The 17,834-nt window shown below is 40.5% G+C and overlaps 2 protein-coding genes across 3 annotated transcripts; one reads left to right on the plus strand and one right to left on the minus strand.

The window, feature by feature from the left end:
• The first annotated feature begins 1,057 nt into the window (after positions 1–1,057).
• On the plus strand, positions 1,058–10,905 carry psip1a (PC4 and SFRS1 interacting protein 1a). 2 transcript variants are annotated; one of them, XM_080760018.1, is made up of 17 exons: positions 1,058–1,121; positions 1,640–1,739; positions 2,000–2,076; positions 2,172–2,310; positions 3,381–3,473; positions 3,869–3,964; positions 5,332–5,391; positions 5,680–5,740; positions 6,077–6,158; positions 6,976–7,168; positions 7,650–7,702; positions 7,795–7,850; positions 8,171–8,241; positions 8,439–8,540; positions 8,813–9,014; positions 9,873–9,972; positions 10,106–10,905. In XM_080760018.1, the coding sequence occupies exons 2-17, from the start codon at positions 1,668–1,670 to the stop codon at positions 10,134–10,136; spliced, it is 1,488 nt and encodes a 495-aa protein (XP_080616144.1). In that variant the 5' UTR covers positions 1,058–1,121; positions 1,640–1,667; the 3' UTR covers positions 10,137–10,905. The 2 variants fall into 2 exon arrangements, with proteins under 2 accessions (XP_080616144.1, XP_080616145.1); XM_080760019.1 differs by lacking the exon at positions 3,869–3,964.
• A 679-nt stretch (positions 10,906–11,584) lies between these two features.
• snapc3 (small nuclear RNA activating complex, polypeptide 3) lies at positions 11,585–17,430 on the minus strand. The gene is made up of 9 exons (XM_080760024.1): positions 17,251–17,430; positions 15,745–15,828; positions 15,556–15,637; positions 14,965–15,069; positions 14,043–14,192; positions 13,787–13,869; positions 13,254–13,412; positions 12,507–12,614; positions 11,585–11,950 (listed from the first exon to the last, which is right to left on the minus strand). The coding sequence occupies exons 1-9, from the start codon at positions 17,295–17,297 to the stop codon at positions 11,803–11,805; spliced, it is 966 nt and encodes a 321-aa protein (XP_080616150.1). The 5' UTR covers positions 17,298–17,430; the 3' UTR covers positions 11,585–11,802.
• Positions 17,431–17,834: the final 404 nt, after the last annotated feature.

Here is a 17,834-nt window from a genome sequence, read left to right on the forward strand (position 1 = left end):
CTCGTCGGCTCTGTGCTGTGAGTTTGCATATCTGCTATTTTCCAGCATAGGACCGTTGCACAGTGAAGTATAAACAAGGCTTTAGGATTTATAAGTCGTTTTTAGAATCCTCCTCCTCAGGAGCATGCATGCACGGATATCCCAAGCCGTGCGGACATAATAGAGTTTTTCGCTAGATTCATTAATTATTACTTTACGTTTACAATAATGCTTAAGAAAATATTGCAGTCTACAACCAATAAGTAATAGTAATGTTTGGCTATAATGGACAATATTAGCCTAGCCTGGGTTATATAATATTAGCCTTGGATAAAGACTACCATAGATGTATTTTATTGAGTTTGACTTTTACTTTCGTATTCTAAATGTTAAAATTCATAAAAATACATGAATCAAGAAAGGGTTTCTTTATTTTATTTTGTATCACTTACACAAGCAGCAAAATGTTGGTACATAAGGTTTCATTCGCTGATATAAGGTAAAACATGACACATTAAGTAGCCTACCGTGTCGTATGATTATGTTAACAACAAGTCATATCACCAAAACTAAGGCTTGCTGCAATACCCGATTGAAATCTGAAGTCATGATCATTTATCATATATTCTCAGTCAACAAGTGTTAAACAAACTGCAGTTTGTAGCACACACACACACACACACACACGGACGGGACGAACGCAGTGCAAAACATTTCCCCATGCCTTCGGCCTGGTGGAGACGATTTTTGATCGTTTTGTTTTGACTCAGCATCAGTACCACAAAACACCCTCAGCTCTTCTCGTCACTCACTCGTGCAGAGATGCGTTAAGATCGATGCAGAGAGGGGTCGTCCGACTCGTCCAGCCTCTCTGTCTCCGCATAAAGTATCAGGAATCATATAAAACTCGTTCTCTAATAGTTGTCCGTTTTTAGCAGAAAGTATAGAAACGCATGATTAAAATAAGTTGTTTTCCGTAATATAACACACATCATGGAAATGTGATTAATGTCTTCTAGGGTGACGAACAGAGACGCCCCCTATTTTTTAGCATTAGTGGTATGTCCCTTTACCACGCCGCGCGGGCAGAGGGAAGCGTGCGCACAGTACGGGAAGAAAGACAGTGGCTGTATTTTCTTCTGGTAAACACCATCGATGTGACGGTTATTCTTCGTATAAACTATGGATATATATGTTTGTGTTCATATGTGTACTCGTAGCTGTAGCTTTGAGTGGCTGTATTCTACATAGCGTAACGTGCATCCAGTTAGCATGTATGTTGTTATTGTTGTCATTCACAACTGTTGATAAAACTGTAGCGCTGGCGTCTTTCCTTTTCAATGCAACATTTTCTCGGTAAGCGTCAGACGTCCCAGATGTTACATTGCGTCGGTGAATGCGTCAGATTTGGCATTTCTGTAATAGTACTGAAACGGAGGGTCGTGTTTGAATGAAACGAACTGTCTAGTGTCTACTCTAGGTTTTTGTGCAGACACTCAGTAGATAAGGGGGGTGGGACAACACACCGCGAGCTTACAGTACACACCCACTGAACAGATAAATGAACGTCCTCAACGTATAGTTACGTCATCTGACTCATCTCTATCTGACGTATATAGTTTCAGTGAAAACAATAATTCAAGTTCATGGTCTCTTGCAGTGTGCCAATTTCTGCCAAAACGTTCGACATGGCTCGAGATTTCAAATCTGGTGATTTGATCTTTGCCAAGATGAAGGGCTATCCACACTGGCCTGCCCGAGTAAGTGTATAAATCTGTTTAAGCACATTCTACCATGTAGGCCTACTGCAGCTTGTACTGCAGAAATAATACATAGAAATGTATTTATTTTCTGCAGTCACACATTTGAATGGTCCAGTGAGTAGTAGTATCACTAGTACTTTTTTTTTGTTCCTGACTGTTGAGCTTACTTATTCTTGACACAAAAAAATTGTTTTCCTCTACTAATGAGGAACAGATGCAGAAATATGTGCCACCTCTCTCTCTCTCTCTCCCCACAGGTTGATGAGGTACCTGATGGTGCTGTGAAACCATCCAATGTCAAGTTCCCCATCTTTTTCTTTGGCACCCATGAAACGTAAGTAGGGTTAATTATAATTGGTATATATGCTTTATGTTCATGTATTCAAGCTCGTAAAATTAACAGAGTCAGCATACTTCCCATTCTTGCAGTGCATTCCTGGGTCCAAAAGACATCTTTCCTTACTTGCCAAACAAAGACAAGTATGCCAAGCCCAACAAGAGGAAGGGCTTCAATGAAGGCCTGTGGGAGATTGAGAACAACCCCAAGGTGGAGCTGACCGCCCCCAAGGTAGAGAGCTCCGTCTTCTTGCTCGCCTCTGAGGCAGATTATACAAATGTAAAACCTATGTTTCTAATTGCTATATCAGTGTGTGGTTCTCAAAGCTTTTTCATGTCAAGAACCCCTAAAAAAATTATTAATTTGGCCGCCGACCCACGTCTCAAAATATTTTGTTCCAGGGACCCCCAGAAGCAAAGATTCTGGGGAACTCTGTTCGCTTTAAAAATATTATATTCAAAGATTTGCACAACATTTCCACGATTCCTCCAAAACAAGCTCGCAGGGCTGCACAACGTGGCGCACTGTGAGCTTGTATATCTGATATTTTCGAACGATACAGATGCTTTCCCGGGTTTTAATGATGAGCATTTGAGCATTTATATAACTGCTATCCATCAACACACTACTTACAGTTACGTGCATGCATTCAGGTTTATCCTCATTCACTGCAAGCTGCTCCCATGTTTATGCTCTCAGGGGTTAAAGAGTTCAATTTACATTGTGGATATTATGTACCAATAATGTAGAATGCTCTTATGTTTTTACAGTATTTAACATCTTGGCCTCAGGCACAGATGGGTCTCACCTAATTTGATCTTCTATCTTCCATCTTAACATTGATTGTTCATTAACGTTGATTATGTAATCTACAGGAAATGTTCTGTTAACATGCAATTACTTACAATACTGCACGTATGCTGTCTGTAACGGTATACCAAATCTACGTTGTTCAAATTTAAGTGGAGGTTTTCTTAACAAAAATACAGTTCTTGTATTGTAAACCTTAAATCAAGTCATTGAAAACTTGTACCATGAGCCCATTGCCCTCGACTAAAATGCTGGACATTTACCGTAATGCGCTTCAGCTGTCGGGAACGTACACTGGCGCTATACTAGCCAGAAAAGAGTTACATCTTGCTGCTACTTGGGGCTACTTAGTAGCTAACTTGTATGAAGTGTGAAAAGTCTTTAGTGCAATATTAAAATTAAGATATATGGATATGCAAAACTGTCTGTCCTAAAGTGAGATGTTATGGTTTATTGTCTTTCTCACTGATTCTTTCTCTTTGGGGTTTAAGCCGGTCGGTGTAGGGCCTGCAGCCAACAAGGATTCAGACAGCAGCCCAGATGGTAATGAAATGGAAGTGGATGAGAAGGCTATAAAATCCAGAGTAAGTCCTTGCAATGAAAACGATTCCTAAGTCATACACATACTAATAATACCAAATTAACTACTGCTTCGATTATCACTGCTTCTGCTACATTGAGTCCTGCTTTTCCGTGCCCACATTGTCTGCTCACATACTATATCTGCTTCTGCTGACTGTGATATCTTCACCATTGTGTCTCTGTTTCAATGTGTATAGTGCATGAAGCGTTTTGCAAAAAATAAATAATTGCCCCTTGCCTACCTGGTCCGTGCGTGCACAAAGTTAGTTTAATATAGAAATTTCAAGGCCTGGCACAACCAGAGGGGATCATGGGACCCTAGCTTTTAAAAGACTCATTTAACCCCCCTGCACCCACCACCCCCTGGCATCCTGTGCCATGTCTTGGGTCCATTCAGGTTCAAGGAAGTGAGACTGGACAGGAGAATGAGCAGGAGGAGGATGTGGAGGGAAGGTCTATGGAGGCCTCTGAGCAGGGCCCCCAGAGCCAGGATGTACGTACTATGCATGTTGGGATATCACATGAGGGGTTCTCAGCTCCAGTCTGTTTATTCATTCCAGTCCATTGGCACCATGGAGATAATTTAGACCTGGAACATCAGCTAAATGTAATTAGGTACCTAAACACTTGTAGACGTATGGATTTCCAGGTCTGGAGTTGAGAACCACTGAAGTTGTAGGTTCTCCCTCCACCACCCGTCTCACCACCAAACGGGGAAGCATGCAGCACTTAGTGGTTTTTCATTTGTGGTATTTTATTTTTCCTTTCATCAATCAATCAGTCCCTTAGTAGGACTACAAGGAGATATTGGTGCTTAACAGTGACACCGCTGTCTTTGTCAAGTTTCATCACTGGTTTGCAAAAACAAAGTAAAAGGATATAATCACTGGTTTTTGCAAACCAGTGATTATACAAATATTATTTGCATAGTACGTACAAATATTATTTGTATAATATACTTGTATGGTGAGCAGGTGACTTTGTTTCTTATGTGAAACTGTTTGGCACAGCTGATTAGCATTCTTATACACTGAGGGGCGGCAGTGAGGTAGAGCGGCAGTCCATGGAATCTGAAGGTTCCATGTTCGATTCCCAGCTCCTCCTGGTTAAGCGACAAGGTGTCCTTGAGCAAGACATATATAACACTTCAACTCATATCAATCCTTAACACTTTCCATCCCTGTGATGTTTGCTTTAACTCTGTCAACTTGCTCTTGATGACACTGAGACAGCTGTCAGTTTAATAGCATTACAGTTGTGTTAACTGCATTTTAATTCATGTTTAATCGTGTTAATTTTTGCATGGCTGTCTGTGTACTTTGGAGAAAGGTAAGTTGTGTTTAGTCATTTGTGTTTTTGTGCTCGCTTAACGACATGAATACTGGTTTAAGCGCAAGCTCTTACTTGTAATGAGGATGATCATAATGTCTTCCCTCCCTGACCCTCCCTTCATCCTGCAATCAAACAGATGATGGTTACATTTTGTTCTTCCACTAGATGGTGCTAAGAGCCCAAAAACATGATCCACATTTGAGTCAAGGGAGGCAAAGAGTTATTCTGCCACTTTGAAATGCATAGACTTATCTAATTTCTGCACCCTTTCGTAATTACCAATACCACGTACCAATTCATGTGCTCTGTTCTATATGTATGTTGTTTAGAAATGAGAAACATGTAAAACATGGTTTATTAGCTGTGAGAAAAACAGGATTGATCATAGTAATACGTTTTATCCTTTTGGATTCCATTCGCTGTGTTCATAACCATTTTGTAAGCCGTTACAGACCATGACAACTGCACAACCGGTGAAAAGGAGGGTCATGACCTGTAATGAAATTGATTAAATGTTTCATGTTTCAGGACTCTTCACAGAAGGACTCTACAGACATTCCCAAACCCAAACGAGGAAGGAAGAAAAAGGTTGGTCCTATGCATTGGTCAGCACAGTGACTAGGGACTACAATATTAGAGGGAATTGGAAATTGACTAAATTGGGAGGGAAGTTTTAAAATAACTGCAAAAAAGGAATTTGATAGTAACTAGAAGGTGCATTCAAAGTCCACCATTACACCATTTTATTTGGATATCATTCAGCCACTGTAGGCTTTAACATACACAAACTAAATTGGTAAAGACAGATTTTGTGAATCACCTTATCAGTGAATGTGCTATAACAGAATTACATGGATATAATCTTTATTTTCCCAGAGTGAGGCTGACCAGGACTCTGATAAAGAGGATGTTTCTGCCAGTCCATCTAGTCCATCAGGTAGTAGACCATACTGTCTCTCCAGGGACACTGTAGCTTGTCCATGTGATGTTATGTTTGTGACATGCATTAAGAGGCAGGAAATAACAAAAACAACAACAGGGTTATCAGGGTTATCAAACCTGCTATGTTTGCAGCAAATTGTGTCATATTAACCAATGTGCTCAGTGCAATGGTGATTAAATAATTCATGATGTCACTACTGTCTGTGTGTGTGTGTGTGTGTGTGTGTGTGTGTGTGTGTGTGTGTGTGTGTGTGTGTGTGTGTGTGTGTGTGTGTGTGTGTGTGTGTGTGCACTTGTGCGTGCGTGCACACTTGTGCATGCGTCTCCCCAGGTGGAGAAGGTCCTAAACGTAGAGGCAGGAAGCCCAAAAGTCTCCTTCAGATGCAGGATGGACAAGGCTCTGGAAGTGAAATGTAAAATCCAAATCACACTTTAAAATGTCTTAGAATTTAAATAAGCTTATTCCTGTTGATTATGATTACAGTGCGAAAATATATACTGTATATCCAATTCCTTATACTGGCAACTGAATGTATTTCCTGGACATAACCAAGGAAGCTTTGAGAAAGAAAGGAAATGGTCACGTGACACTTTCATGGGAGCCAAAATTCACACCGGAAGTTCAATGAATGAATACATGGCAGTAAATGGAATTGGCAGTGAATGAATTTCTGAACAATTGAGACCTTTGTCATATAATCGGTTCAGGAATATAAAAGACATATCACAGGTTGTTTTCTAATCACTTGCTTTTCGATGTGCACAGAGTGCAACTGCACAGTATATCATTTTATTTGAGGATCTAAACCGCAGCAGGTATCGTTTCTGGCTCGGAGGTATCGTGAGATTTGACTGATAGACCGGAAACGGTGGGAAGTCTCGCGATACTTGGAACGTTCAGAAAGGTGCTTTGTGCTCTTTAGATATTATACCTCTATAAAATGACACGGTGTACACATCGAAAAGCAACACAGCAGACAATAATGTGTTACATATCTTTCCAGAAGCGATTACTTTACAAAAGGTCTAGTCATTCAGAAATAGTGTTTGTTCATGAGCTGGTCACTGAGCTCTCATTGACTCCAGTGCATTCTGCCAAACTTCCGGGTGTAGTTTGGCTCCTATGAAAGTCTCCATGAAAGTGTCATGGCGCAGCCCAGTCACGTGACCATGTCCTTTCCTTCTCAAAGCTTCCTTGAACTTAACACTAAAGTATCTCCATTCATTCAGGGACTCCACTGAGTCAGAAAAGAAGAGGAAGAGAGCAGGGGATGACAAATCTAAGAGTGGAGATGAGGAGAAGAGGATGGATGGTCGGAAGAAGGAGGAGAGCAAAGGGAAGGAGGCAGATGGGAAGGAACCTGAAGGCAAGAGGAAGAGACAGGGCAAAGATGACAGCTCCTCTGGCTCTGATGACGAAGAGGTAAGTGAGGGCGACAGTCGATCCACTCCACTTTTCTATCTAGCCTTCATCAGGCTGACACAGACACTGATGAAGGCTGGATAGCCGAAACGTTTGTCCCTGTTAAAAAATGAAATGAATGTTTTGAACTGCAGTCTTGGTGTGTGCGGCCCACTACCGTTATTTATTTGATATGTTTTAAACGGGTAACGTACCTAAAGTCAGAGTGTGGTGGTGGTCACATAAAAAGTAAGATAATCTGAAGTGCCCTTCCTTCATACAATACAGTATGCATGTTTAAGTGGTGATACTTTCTGGCACAGGCCTACAGCTTTCCACTATGCCATTTAAAATATGTGTGGTGGATCTAGTAAAACAGGTTTACTAGTTGACAGCATGTCAACCTGTTTAAATTATGTATTTTGCATCAAGACAAAATATGCACAGTGACTCTAGAGGTCATCTTGACTGATAAGTTTCCCTCGTGTTTTGTAATGAGCAGAAAACCAAAGGCCGGAAGAGACAGCAGAACTCCAAAGCAGATGAACTGAGGGAGTATGTACTCACACACACACACACACACACACACACACACACACACACACACACACACACAAACTCGCTTATAATTGAGTGTTTCTTTGCAGACAAAACAAGGATGAAGGTAAGAAGACTGAAGAGAGGAAAGGAGACAAGAAGAAAGGTGAGCTGGCCTATAATTGGGCATGACGTGCATTGCAGGCACAGGCACTGAGACGGATTCAAACCCATCATACTGTAAATATGTTGTTAATGCACTGTTGAGCCCTCACTCCAGGAGATTAACCTTTTTTCCCCCCCAACAAATGGTCACATAAATGTTATTTAATATTTAACGCCTTTAAATGATGTTGAAAATATCAACAGAAATGTAATTTTTAAAATCATGAACTCACCTCTATGTATTACATATTAGTTAATATACTGTAGTATACAGTAGTAGCAATAAATTATTGTTTGGGACCACACATTTATTTTCCACAGAAACCTCGACAGAGTCCAAACTCCAGAAGTTACACAATGAGATCAGACTGTCGCTGAAGATTGACAACCCAGTAAGTTTGACCACTGGAGACACACAGTGGTCCTTATTTATCAACCTAACAAGAAATCAGCACAGATCCAACCGTAGGAATCCTCTCGTGACAAAGTACATGCTGCAATTCTCATTTAACTATCACAGGCACACAGCCTTAAACATTCTTATTTCAGAGCCCTTGTTTATTCTATTTATTTCTCCCTCCTATTCTAGGATGTGAAAAGGGGCCTGGATGCCTTAGATGAGATGTGCACCCTCCAGGTCACCACACAGCACCTGCATAAACACAACGAGCTCATCACCTCGCTCAAAAAGGTAGACAACGCCTCTCCAGATAGAATGTATAGAATGTATTCAGCACCCATAAGATGAACATAGCCAGTTGCCACTGCCTTTTATTGAGATTTCTTTACTCATTTTTCTGCACTGTAATTTTACTCTTATTTTTAATCATTTTGTTGAAATATACTGTACAAACAAACTTAATTTGATAAAATTGGAAAAATAAATACAGTTTTTTGCTTCTTTTGTGGCTACACCTCTGTGTCCGTGCCTCATGTAAACTAAAGTTGTATGTGTTTTGTCAGCTCCGGAGGTTCACGGCTAGTCAGGACATCATGGACAAGGCCGACATGCTGTACAACAAGTTCAAGAGTATGTTTCTAGCGGGGGAGGGGGACTGTGTGCTCAGCCAGGTGCTCAATAAGTCTCTGGCTGAACAGCGGCAATACGAAGAGGCCAAGAAAGGTGCATTGAAGAGAGCTGAGCAGGCCAGAGAACAATCCTCAGGTACCTCATACACATACTGTACTTACTTATCAGTTAAACCCTGTTTGTATTTTATACCTAGGCTACCATATTTAACAAATACTAGCCAGTGCATATAGGCTACTTTTGATTATTGTTTTTATCTTTAGGAAAAATAATTTACCCTTTGCTAAAAATGTAAAAAGATATCCAGTAATTGCAGAGAAACTAAAATCATGCTAGGCCCAGTAACTATACTGCACCCGAGATGTTCTTTTTACAAAAACTGCAACATGGAGCCATTTACTGTGTCCATGCCTTCTTTTCCATCGGCACAAAAAGAACAGGTCATTTTGGCATCTGAACAGATTTTTCTGTTGAGTGGACTTGAAGTCACTTTCACTGCATTAACTACTTTTTTTTTAAAGTAGCACCTGGCACCCCTTTGGTATGTCATATGTGAAAATGTTCACAACATTTTTCAAAATATATATTTGACTCTAGTTACTTCAAGTCCCGCCAGTGGTCTGACCCCTCTTTGCGACCATTGGTTGCTGTTGCTTGGGTGGACAAAAACCCTCTCAATCCATTGAAAAACTTTTTTTCAGTGGCCTCGTACAGTAGAGCACTGAATCTGTAACGATGGAAGTTGAAGATCCATGCCCCACCCGGCTATGCAATATCCGTTGTACCCATGTCAGGGTACCCGTTCCACCCATCTGTCTGTCCCTTTCTTGCCCAGAGATTTTTATATCTTTCTGTGTCCCTTTATTCCTATATATGGGGTTCTGATGTCGGAACATGCCAGTGAGGAGTTTATAAAGAATGTATTTATTGTGTGTGATTCATGTCCCACAAGCACAAATCTTATTTTGACTCATGTATGTTTTTGCTGTAAAGATAACAAGATGACGAATGGTGACTCCAACCCAGAGGATAATAAGCAGGACACTGACAGAGAGAATCTACCTGAGGAGGCATCTGCAGGAGATGGGAGCCGGTAGGAAACAAACCAATAGTCACGTACTGTATGTTACTGTGGTACATCCATGTATACACACTGCAAATAATAAACCTTAGCAATATCTTTTACTTGTATATCTTAAAATATGTTTTGGTTATTGAATCTGCAGTGCTTCAAAAGCGCAGGAGGAGTCCACTTGAAGATAAACTATTTAGCTCCGGATTTCCTCAGATGGCTTCATCCAAAAGTTGGCTTGGGATCTTGTGTCCAATGTTGTCTTTTGAAGGTCACCTGAGTCCTGTCAATGACCGACCCATCACACAGCACATACACTAGAAACATTCTAGTTGAGTTCTAGACCTCTCAGTTCTAGCAGATCATGTCCAGAGTCAAAAACGTATTACGTTTTTTTTTTCCACTGATGTTTTGTTTTATAAAGTTATCCCACTCAGGATATTACATCTGACAATGCCTCCTACAATACAGTACAGTGTCACCAGTCGCAGATACTACGTGTTTATTTACAAGCTCACGGGTTGCGGATGCAAAGTGTTGTGAGCTTATAAATTGATGGCATGTTGTTGGAGCAGTTCTGTGGTGTGTGTCTTGAGGTTTTTTTCTCTGAACTTAAATTTACAAGATTGCACTCAATTGCACTTGTGTCAGTTACAGTGGTCTGTCAATTTAAGATACAATGTGGAGTGGATGTGCAATTCTGTTACTGACATTGACATTTATACAACTTGCAGCTGCATCAGATGTGAGTTATTTTTTTTTACTTTTACTCAATGTACAGTACATTCATGTAAAGGGGTCTGGAAGGATCCTAAATTCCAGTTTGCCAAAGTTTTCTTTTGCCAAGAAAATGCTTTATTCAGTAGTCTTTTTTATGTAGTGTCTAAAATAAGTATTTGTGCCTGTCTAACGACCTTTTTCATCTGTTAATAAAGCAATGTGTCTCATTCTCCATTTTGACTATTACTGTTTAAGTCAGATATAGGATATTGTCCAGTATGAGTAGACTGGAAACCTGATGAATCTGAGGCCTCCTTATCTAATTGTCAAAGTATGTATGACACAGGAAATATCTACATTTCGTGGGGGATGTGGTGCATTGCCAATTTTTTTGCCGTTTGGTTACCCAAACAAAACGGTGCTCCCGACACAACCTCCCATAAGATATATATATTTTTTAAAACATGATTTGTAATGTTGATTCCCTCTACACACCTTCACCGGTTTGCTGGTAAATGAATACATTTACGATAGTTTCCATCGCTTATCGCTGAATTGTGTCATTGGTTACTTAGTATATTGATCCAGACTTTTATTATACAATTGTTGCATCTTCTCTATATTACTATTATTATTGTCTACTCTAGGGTGTCAATGGTGACCTAGTCTCTCGAAACAGATTCAAAGGAAAAAAGGGTGCCGTTTCCTTTGTTTTGCCAATGGGTTGGGTTCCCAGATTGAACTGATTTTGCACCAGGTCCAAGACCCAAATGTTTAATTTATGATTAATTCATGATCCACTATATGAAATAACAATTTTCCACCCCATCAGATTATTTTAAAGTACTTTGGGGTCCTGCCTTGCTATTGTAGGAGCACCAAGTTGAAGGAATAAAATGTAACTTACATCGCAAGCTTTTTATAAATGAAATATTTATTTGAAATAGAAACTATCAGTATACAAAATAATCTAAACATTTCTCCTTAACAAAAATAAACACCTGTGTGAACTGAGCACTGCAACTATAGGGACACGCGGCCAATCATTGGAGTGGTGTGCACTGCTCAAAAATCTAATGGAACAGTATTTTACAGCATTAAATAATGAAACTCAGTGGTTAACTAAATACTTCAGTTGAAGGCACCAGGGTCCACATAAGGATAGGCCAGGAAATCTCCAAGTTTGTTTCCTTCAGTGTCGTAGTGCAACATCCGGAAGCATTTGTCACAGAACAGACAGGGTTCACTCGGAGCAAAGCGGTCGTTGATCGTTAGCCATCTGGAATTAATTAAGGTATAGTTAGCGAAGAAAAAAGTTAGAATAAAAATATGAAATAAAAAAAGCATAACTGAAACTGTATTGTGTGTTTACAAAACTAACTGAAATTATACAAAAATGTGGATGGTTGCTGGTTCTTATGTTTTTATTGACAAATTATTAATAAATTATAAATTATTATAAAAAACATTAACTAACAAACTAATAGCATTTTCAAAAAACATAACTAGAAAATCTGCTCTAAAAATACTAAACTTAAACGAAAAATCCAAAGCACTAATTAAGGTTTGAAAGGAAGGACAACAAAAGTTGCCATGCCAATGTGCCCATAGCTTCCCAGTTTAACATAAACCCTGGTGTATTTGGTCTCATTTAAAACAAGAAAAATCCTTTAAAATGTTTAAAGGAAAACAAATACACAAAAAAGAGAAAACAAATACACAAAATATCTAATGATGTGTACAGCAACCGATTCCTTAACAAAAAAGTAAAACACCTGATAAAGTTTTATATTAAATATGCAATAAAGGAATGACCATGATTTTTTGTTCTTTACCTGCCGATAAAGATGTGGCACACACCGCACTTCCGGGTCATGACCCTGTGTTTGTGGGTGAGCAATGGGTAAAGATTCCTGTCTAGACAATCATCTTTATGAGCCAGCCTGAAACGAAATAATACAAAAACATGTACACAGCACCAGTTAGTAAATGAAATGGGAAAGGAAAACATTTGTGGCACACCTTCAATCTCAAAGGACCACTTCACCACTTTTCAGCCTTCATATAATTGGTTCTCACTAATGTTCATGATAAAATGCCACCATTTTGTTCTACTCTGTCTCATAGGAGGGCTGTCGGCAGTTCAGAAACCCATATTCTAGTGACGTTAGGCTATTTATTTATTTAGGCTATTTAAGTATTTAGATTTTTATTATCGTGAGATCGATGGCTTCCATTATCGCATTGCAACTTTTAAGGAATAGAAAGTGCAGTTTCTATTAACTTGAATTCCCCATCGATGATGTCACTGGAAGATGGGTTTCTGAACTGCCCATAGCCCTCCTATGAGAGACAGAGTAGAAAACAATTTGCTGTTTTATCATGAGCATTAGTGAGGACCAATTATATGAAGATAGGTTGAAAAGTGGTGAAGTGGTCCTTAAAGAAATACAAAGGAGGAAGAAAAAAAAGGCAAAGAAAGAAAGCCAACATTTGAGTATTTCAAGTCCCTACAGCCTCAACAATCAATAACACGGTGAAGGTGGCAGTATTAGCTCAAATGACAGCACGGTAGCACCAACCTGACATCAGTGATGATGACGAGATGCTCACAGTCTCCCTGGTGACAGTAAAGGTAAGGGAAGCCCACCTTTATCTTGAGGTCCTCAAACCTTGTGCCTTCCATCTTGGCATTGGTGTATGAGGGGAAGTCATGGGTCCTTGCCCACTCTATGGAGGTCCTGTTCGGAAAACACGACAGCACATTTGATTAGTAAAGCTGAAAAGAAAAATAACATAATAGGATTTTTTATTTACACATTAGTAACAGTAGCACGTTTATTATCATTTATTGGAAAAGTTTAATCAGAACATTACAGGACTCTTACTGGGATTAAACCCAGTTTATCTGTGATTACAATCTGTTCTATGCTTAATCCACAAAGAATGGTCCATGTAAATAGCTTAACAATGGCAAATGCCAAAAGGCCAGAGATATGCAATATGTAGCCATTAGTAATTATTAACTGTGGGAGAGAAAAATCACAACATAACATTTAGCATTATTCATAAGGTCTCAGCTTTCTCAATCAATGAATCGGGAAGTAAAACGTACTCGCTGATGTCCTGACACTCAGGAAACCGCATGTCATTGTAGAAGACTCCCTCAAAAAAGAAGAAGGCAGACTTGTGATGATCCTGAAAGAGAGAGAAACAGGTTTTTCTTACAATTTACAATTTACAATTTAGGCATTTAGCAGACGCTCTTAATCCAGAGCGATTTACATGGTAAGCTGGCCTCATAGTCATTTCATCTTCAGATATTACTGACACTAACCAGTCTCTTTGTGTATGTGTACACAAATGCTCACCTTGCTGATAAAATCCGGAGCCATGTCGGGCGCAAAGCTGAACTCTCCACACACCTGCAGGTCACTGACACAGCAAATGCCATCCCTCAGCTCTGTGAGGAAGTGGGAACCCGGCATCAGCACGGTCATATGAGGTCTCATTTGCCTGAACTAATGAGAGAAGAGGCAAATGGTCAGTACTGTCGTTGTGTCTCTGATGGTAAAATACATGTTTACTACAACGTTACAATTAATGTGGGAAAACAGTGCATGTGGGAAAAGCGGAAGATTTTACGGAACGGAAAGCAGGGCCTGGCTGTTTGGCCGGGTCTCGTTGAAGACTATACCCCTTGAGGGAAAAAAACAACCCCCGGCCACCATGGTAAAATGCGTCCTCGATGACAGAGCAGCGATTAGTGTTCTTTTTTTTTTGAGTGGTATAACCACTCCAAGGAACAGCAATGTCCGTGTCTATGTGTTGGTTCACCTATGTGACTACCTATGTGACGTTAATGAGCACCAGTATGACTATGAGTACCAGTAAGGGCGCTGTTGTGCCAGAAACAGAGAGAGAGACAGTGCTGCACTGTTGCCTGCTAATGAGAGCGAGGAGGGGGTGAGAGGGGAGTTGCACCACTCAGTTCTCACAGGTGTGATTTTTTTCTTAGCCATCTGCCTCGGCCTGCGCCAAATCGTGGCCAAAAATGAGCAATCCCAGTTCTGTTTTCCCCACATGTGCACCACAAACACTTGCTAGATTTACAGTGTGCCATCATCTTGGATTTAACTTACTGTACCCAGGATTGACTCTCGTATTGTATAAAACATTTCCATTTTACTGATTGATTATACAGAGCACATGCTGAATGAATGTTGGATTGCTTTGATGCCATTTCTGATTTGGTGAAGGTGAATGTATAATATCAGAGTCAGATCAACTCACTCTATCAAAAATGGCTGGGTAGTAGATGTTGAGGGTTAGCATGAGCTCTCCTTCAGGGATCATGTTTTCCACATTCTCAGAAGATCTACCAACAGTTAATCTTTCCTGGAAGACAAAACACAGGACCATGTACTGTATGACAGTTATTACACACACACACACACACTTTAGTTCTTTATTTGAATCCTCAAATTACAATTAATTTTACAAGGAAACAAATATGATGGGGTCGACAGTTCATATTCACTCAAGGATACACATGGCACCTCCTCCACACAGACAATCTGCCTATAACAGCCGAAACAGAACAGTAATTTGGCAAGTTGTTTGGCTTTCCTCTTTGTCATGCCAGCTATTCTTAGGCCACTCAAGGTCAGTTTATGCACGCACACACACACACGTGGGTGTGTGCGTCTCTCTCGCACAGTGCACATGATGGTAGTTGGTCAAATCTATTGTTTTTTTGGGGGGAATACAGTGATGTAGTAAAACAAAGCATCTTTCAGAAAGAATGTACTGTAAATCATCCATCCCACTCTCTTGTCAACAGACTACATAGCAGCACTGTATAGCTTAGATTAGAAGACCCACCATTTCATCAGCGTAAAGATCGTGTCGGCAGATCTTATTGATCTTTAGAGAATTTTTGTAATCTTGCTTCTTCTTTCTTTGTCTGTTCAAATATAATCACAGAAGGAGAATGTCAATGCATGCATGCCATAAAAGTTAGTTACTTCATTTCAGATTTGAAACTGTAACAAGCTGATCTGCTGTTCCTACATCAATGTTTGTAGAGTTGGATCCTCGGGCACAAAGTCTGTGTCAGGGGGTTCGTCCAAAGGGTGGCAGCGAAGTGAATCAATACTTGAAGGAGAAACAAAACAACAGGGTAAGGCTTATACTGGACCAAATAAAATAAAAAATAAATTAAAGCTGGACAACAAATTATATATTATATATACTGCTGTAACAATGCTTCTTCGCTTTTATACCGTTGGAAAGCCTGTTTATTTCCGTTTAAATGGTGCCCCATGTGTATTGTGTAAGGAACATGCATTTTTGGGATTAGCAGTGCAGCTATGTAGGTTGGCATGACAAATCTAACAAACCTCTACCTATGCCAAATAGCTTATTCTGCTGTTGATGTCGACTCTTGTTTTGAGACTCCTACCCCAGGTAAGGTACCCACGGTACATGGGGTGCTGTGTCTCCCCATATGATCCATCCTATGGGGAGACATACAGAGCCCTGTTCATGGACACTAAGGTACCATTGGTACCTTACTTGGGGCAGGATGCTCAAAACGAGTCAATTGGCAAGGAGGGAAACTGGTTGTTGTTGTTGTTGTTGTGTGTGTGTGTGTGTGTGTGTGTGTGTGTGTGTGTGTGTGTGTGTGTGTGTGTGTGTGTGTGTGTGTGTGTGTGTGTGTGTGTGTGACTGGTTACGGTACATGTTCATTCATTGCCTCCAGTTCCTGAAAACGTTACATTGGTGTCGGAAGTGGTCGATGACCGCTGGAGCCTGGAGCGTGCCCTTGTGAGGGATGTGAGGAACTCACATCGGCCGTGCTTCAGAAAGGGGGGGTATTGTAACGACCCTGCAAAAGACCCGGCCGTAACTTGCTCCTCCAAGGGAGCTAGCTCTCTTGGCGTGGCTTGTTGCCTGCGGAGTTGAAAATCGGGGTTCGATTCCAGCTCCGGGTGCTAAACATTACAATATATACACACACACATATTGTACCCTTTTTTCCCTCTTTTCATAGCTGAAACCCACGGTCCCGGCCTGGGGGTGTGCTTGGCTGGACTCCTTATTGAGCCTGACCCGGGGTCTCAAGTTTGTCTGCCCGTCTGTCGGCTTGATTTTGATTGATTGACTAATATTAAGTTTGCAGGGGGGGAAAAAATCACACCTGAGGGGCGCTAATATAATAAAGTCTAACTCATGTTGATATGGTGATGTAATGGTGACAAGTACAACTCAATACAAAAACTGTTAACAGTGAGTGGACGACACTGTTGTAAACTCTAATTGGACCTCATAGGGCCCACCATTTTCAATTCATCAAAACATTTAGAGACGTACGAATATACACAATAATCAAAAAGGAAATCAATCATCATAGGAGGTAAAAAGGGCAAAGAAACATACAGCGAGGGGGAACAGGGCCAGGGCCAGGGGTGGGTGTGGAAGAACTTCATATGTCACCGGCCCAGCCATAAATAAAACATTACATGACAAAGTATTAGTCAGTAGTCACTTTCACATAATTAGTCAGTGTCCGTTTACCTGCAGGTGCTTTTCAGTTCAGTCATGGTCTCAGGACATATGCCCATTTCCGTTGCAAAGGCCGCGTCAAACGTATCCTCGTCTTCCACCCGATAAGAGTATAGGGACGGCTTCAATCTTTCCTTCCATAAACGTTTAAATGTCCCAATATGAAATATCGTGGTGTTAACACCATCAATTTCATAATCTGGGATGTTCGGATTGCTCTTTGTGTCGCCGCTGCTGGAGGCCGCCATGGTTTGTCTCAAAGTCACGTGATAGATTGGAGGCTCTTGGGAAGTGTAGTGTAGTATTATTTAATATGTAAATAGATGATTAGTGGTGGTGATCGGGATCAAGTTGATGTTGGGTGACAAACAAGTGTTGGGACTGGTTTTAAATGTACATCTTTGCTCTAGCTCTGATCCATAGCTCTAATGCCGTTGCATTTGCTATGGACCAGAGCTATCTTTTCTCAGGGACAATAATGATGATAAATTATTTCCCCAGTAGGTGGCGGGAGACGCCTTCCATACACATGCAGCAGCAAGTACGTGTGAATGAATCATGAATGAAGAAGAAGCGAAACACAGCAAGACCACGTG

Source organism: Protomyctophum bolini (assembly GCF_963924005.1).
Source record: "Protomyctophum bolini genome assembly, chromosome: 3".
Taxonomy (NCBI): domain Eukaryota; kingdom Metazoa; phylum Chordata; class Actinopteri; order Myctophiformes; family Myctophidae; genus Protomyctophum; species Protomyctophum bolini.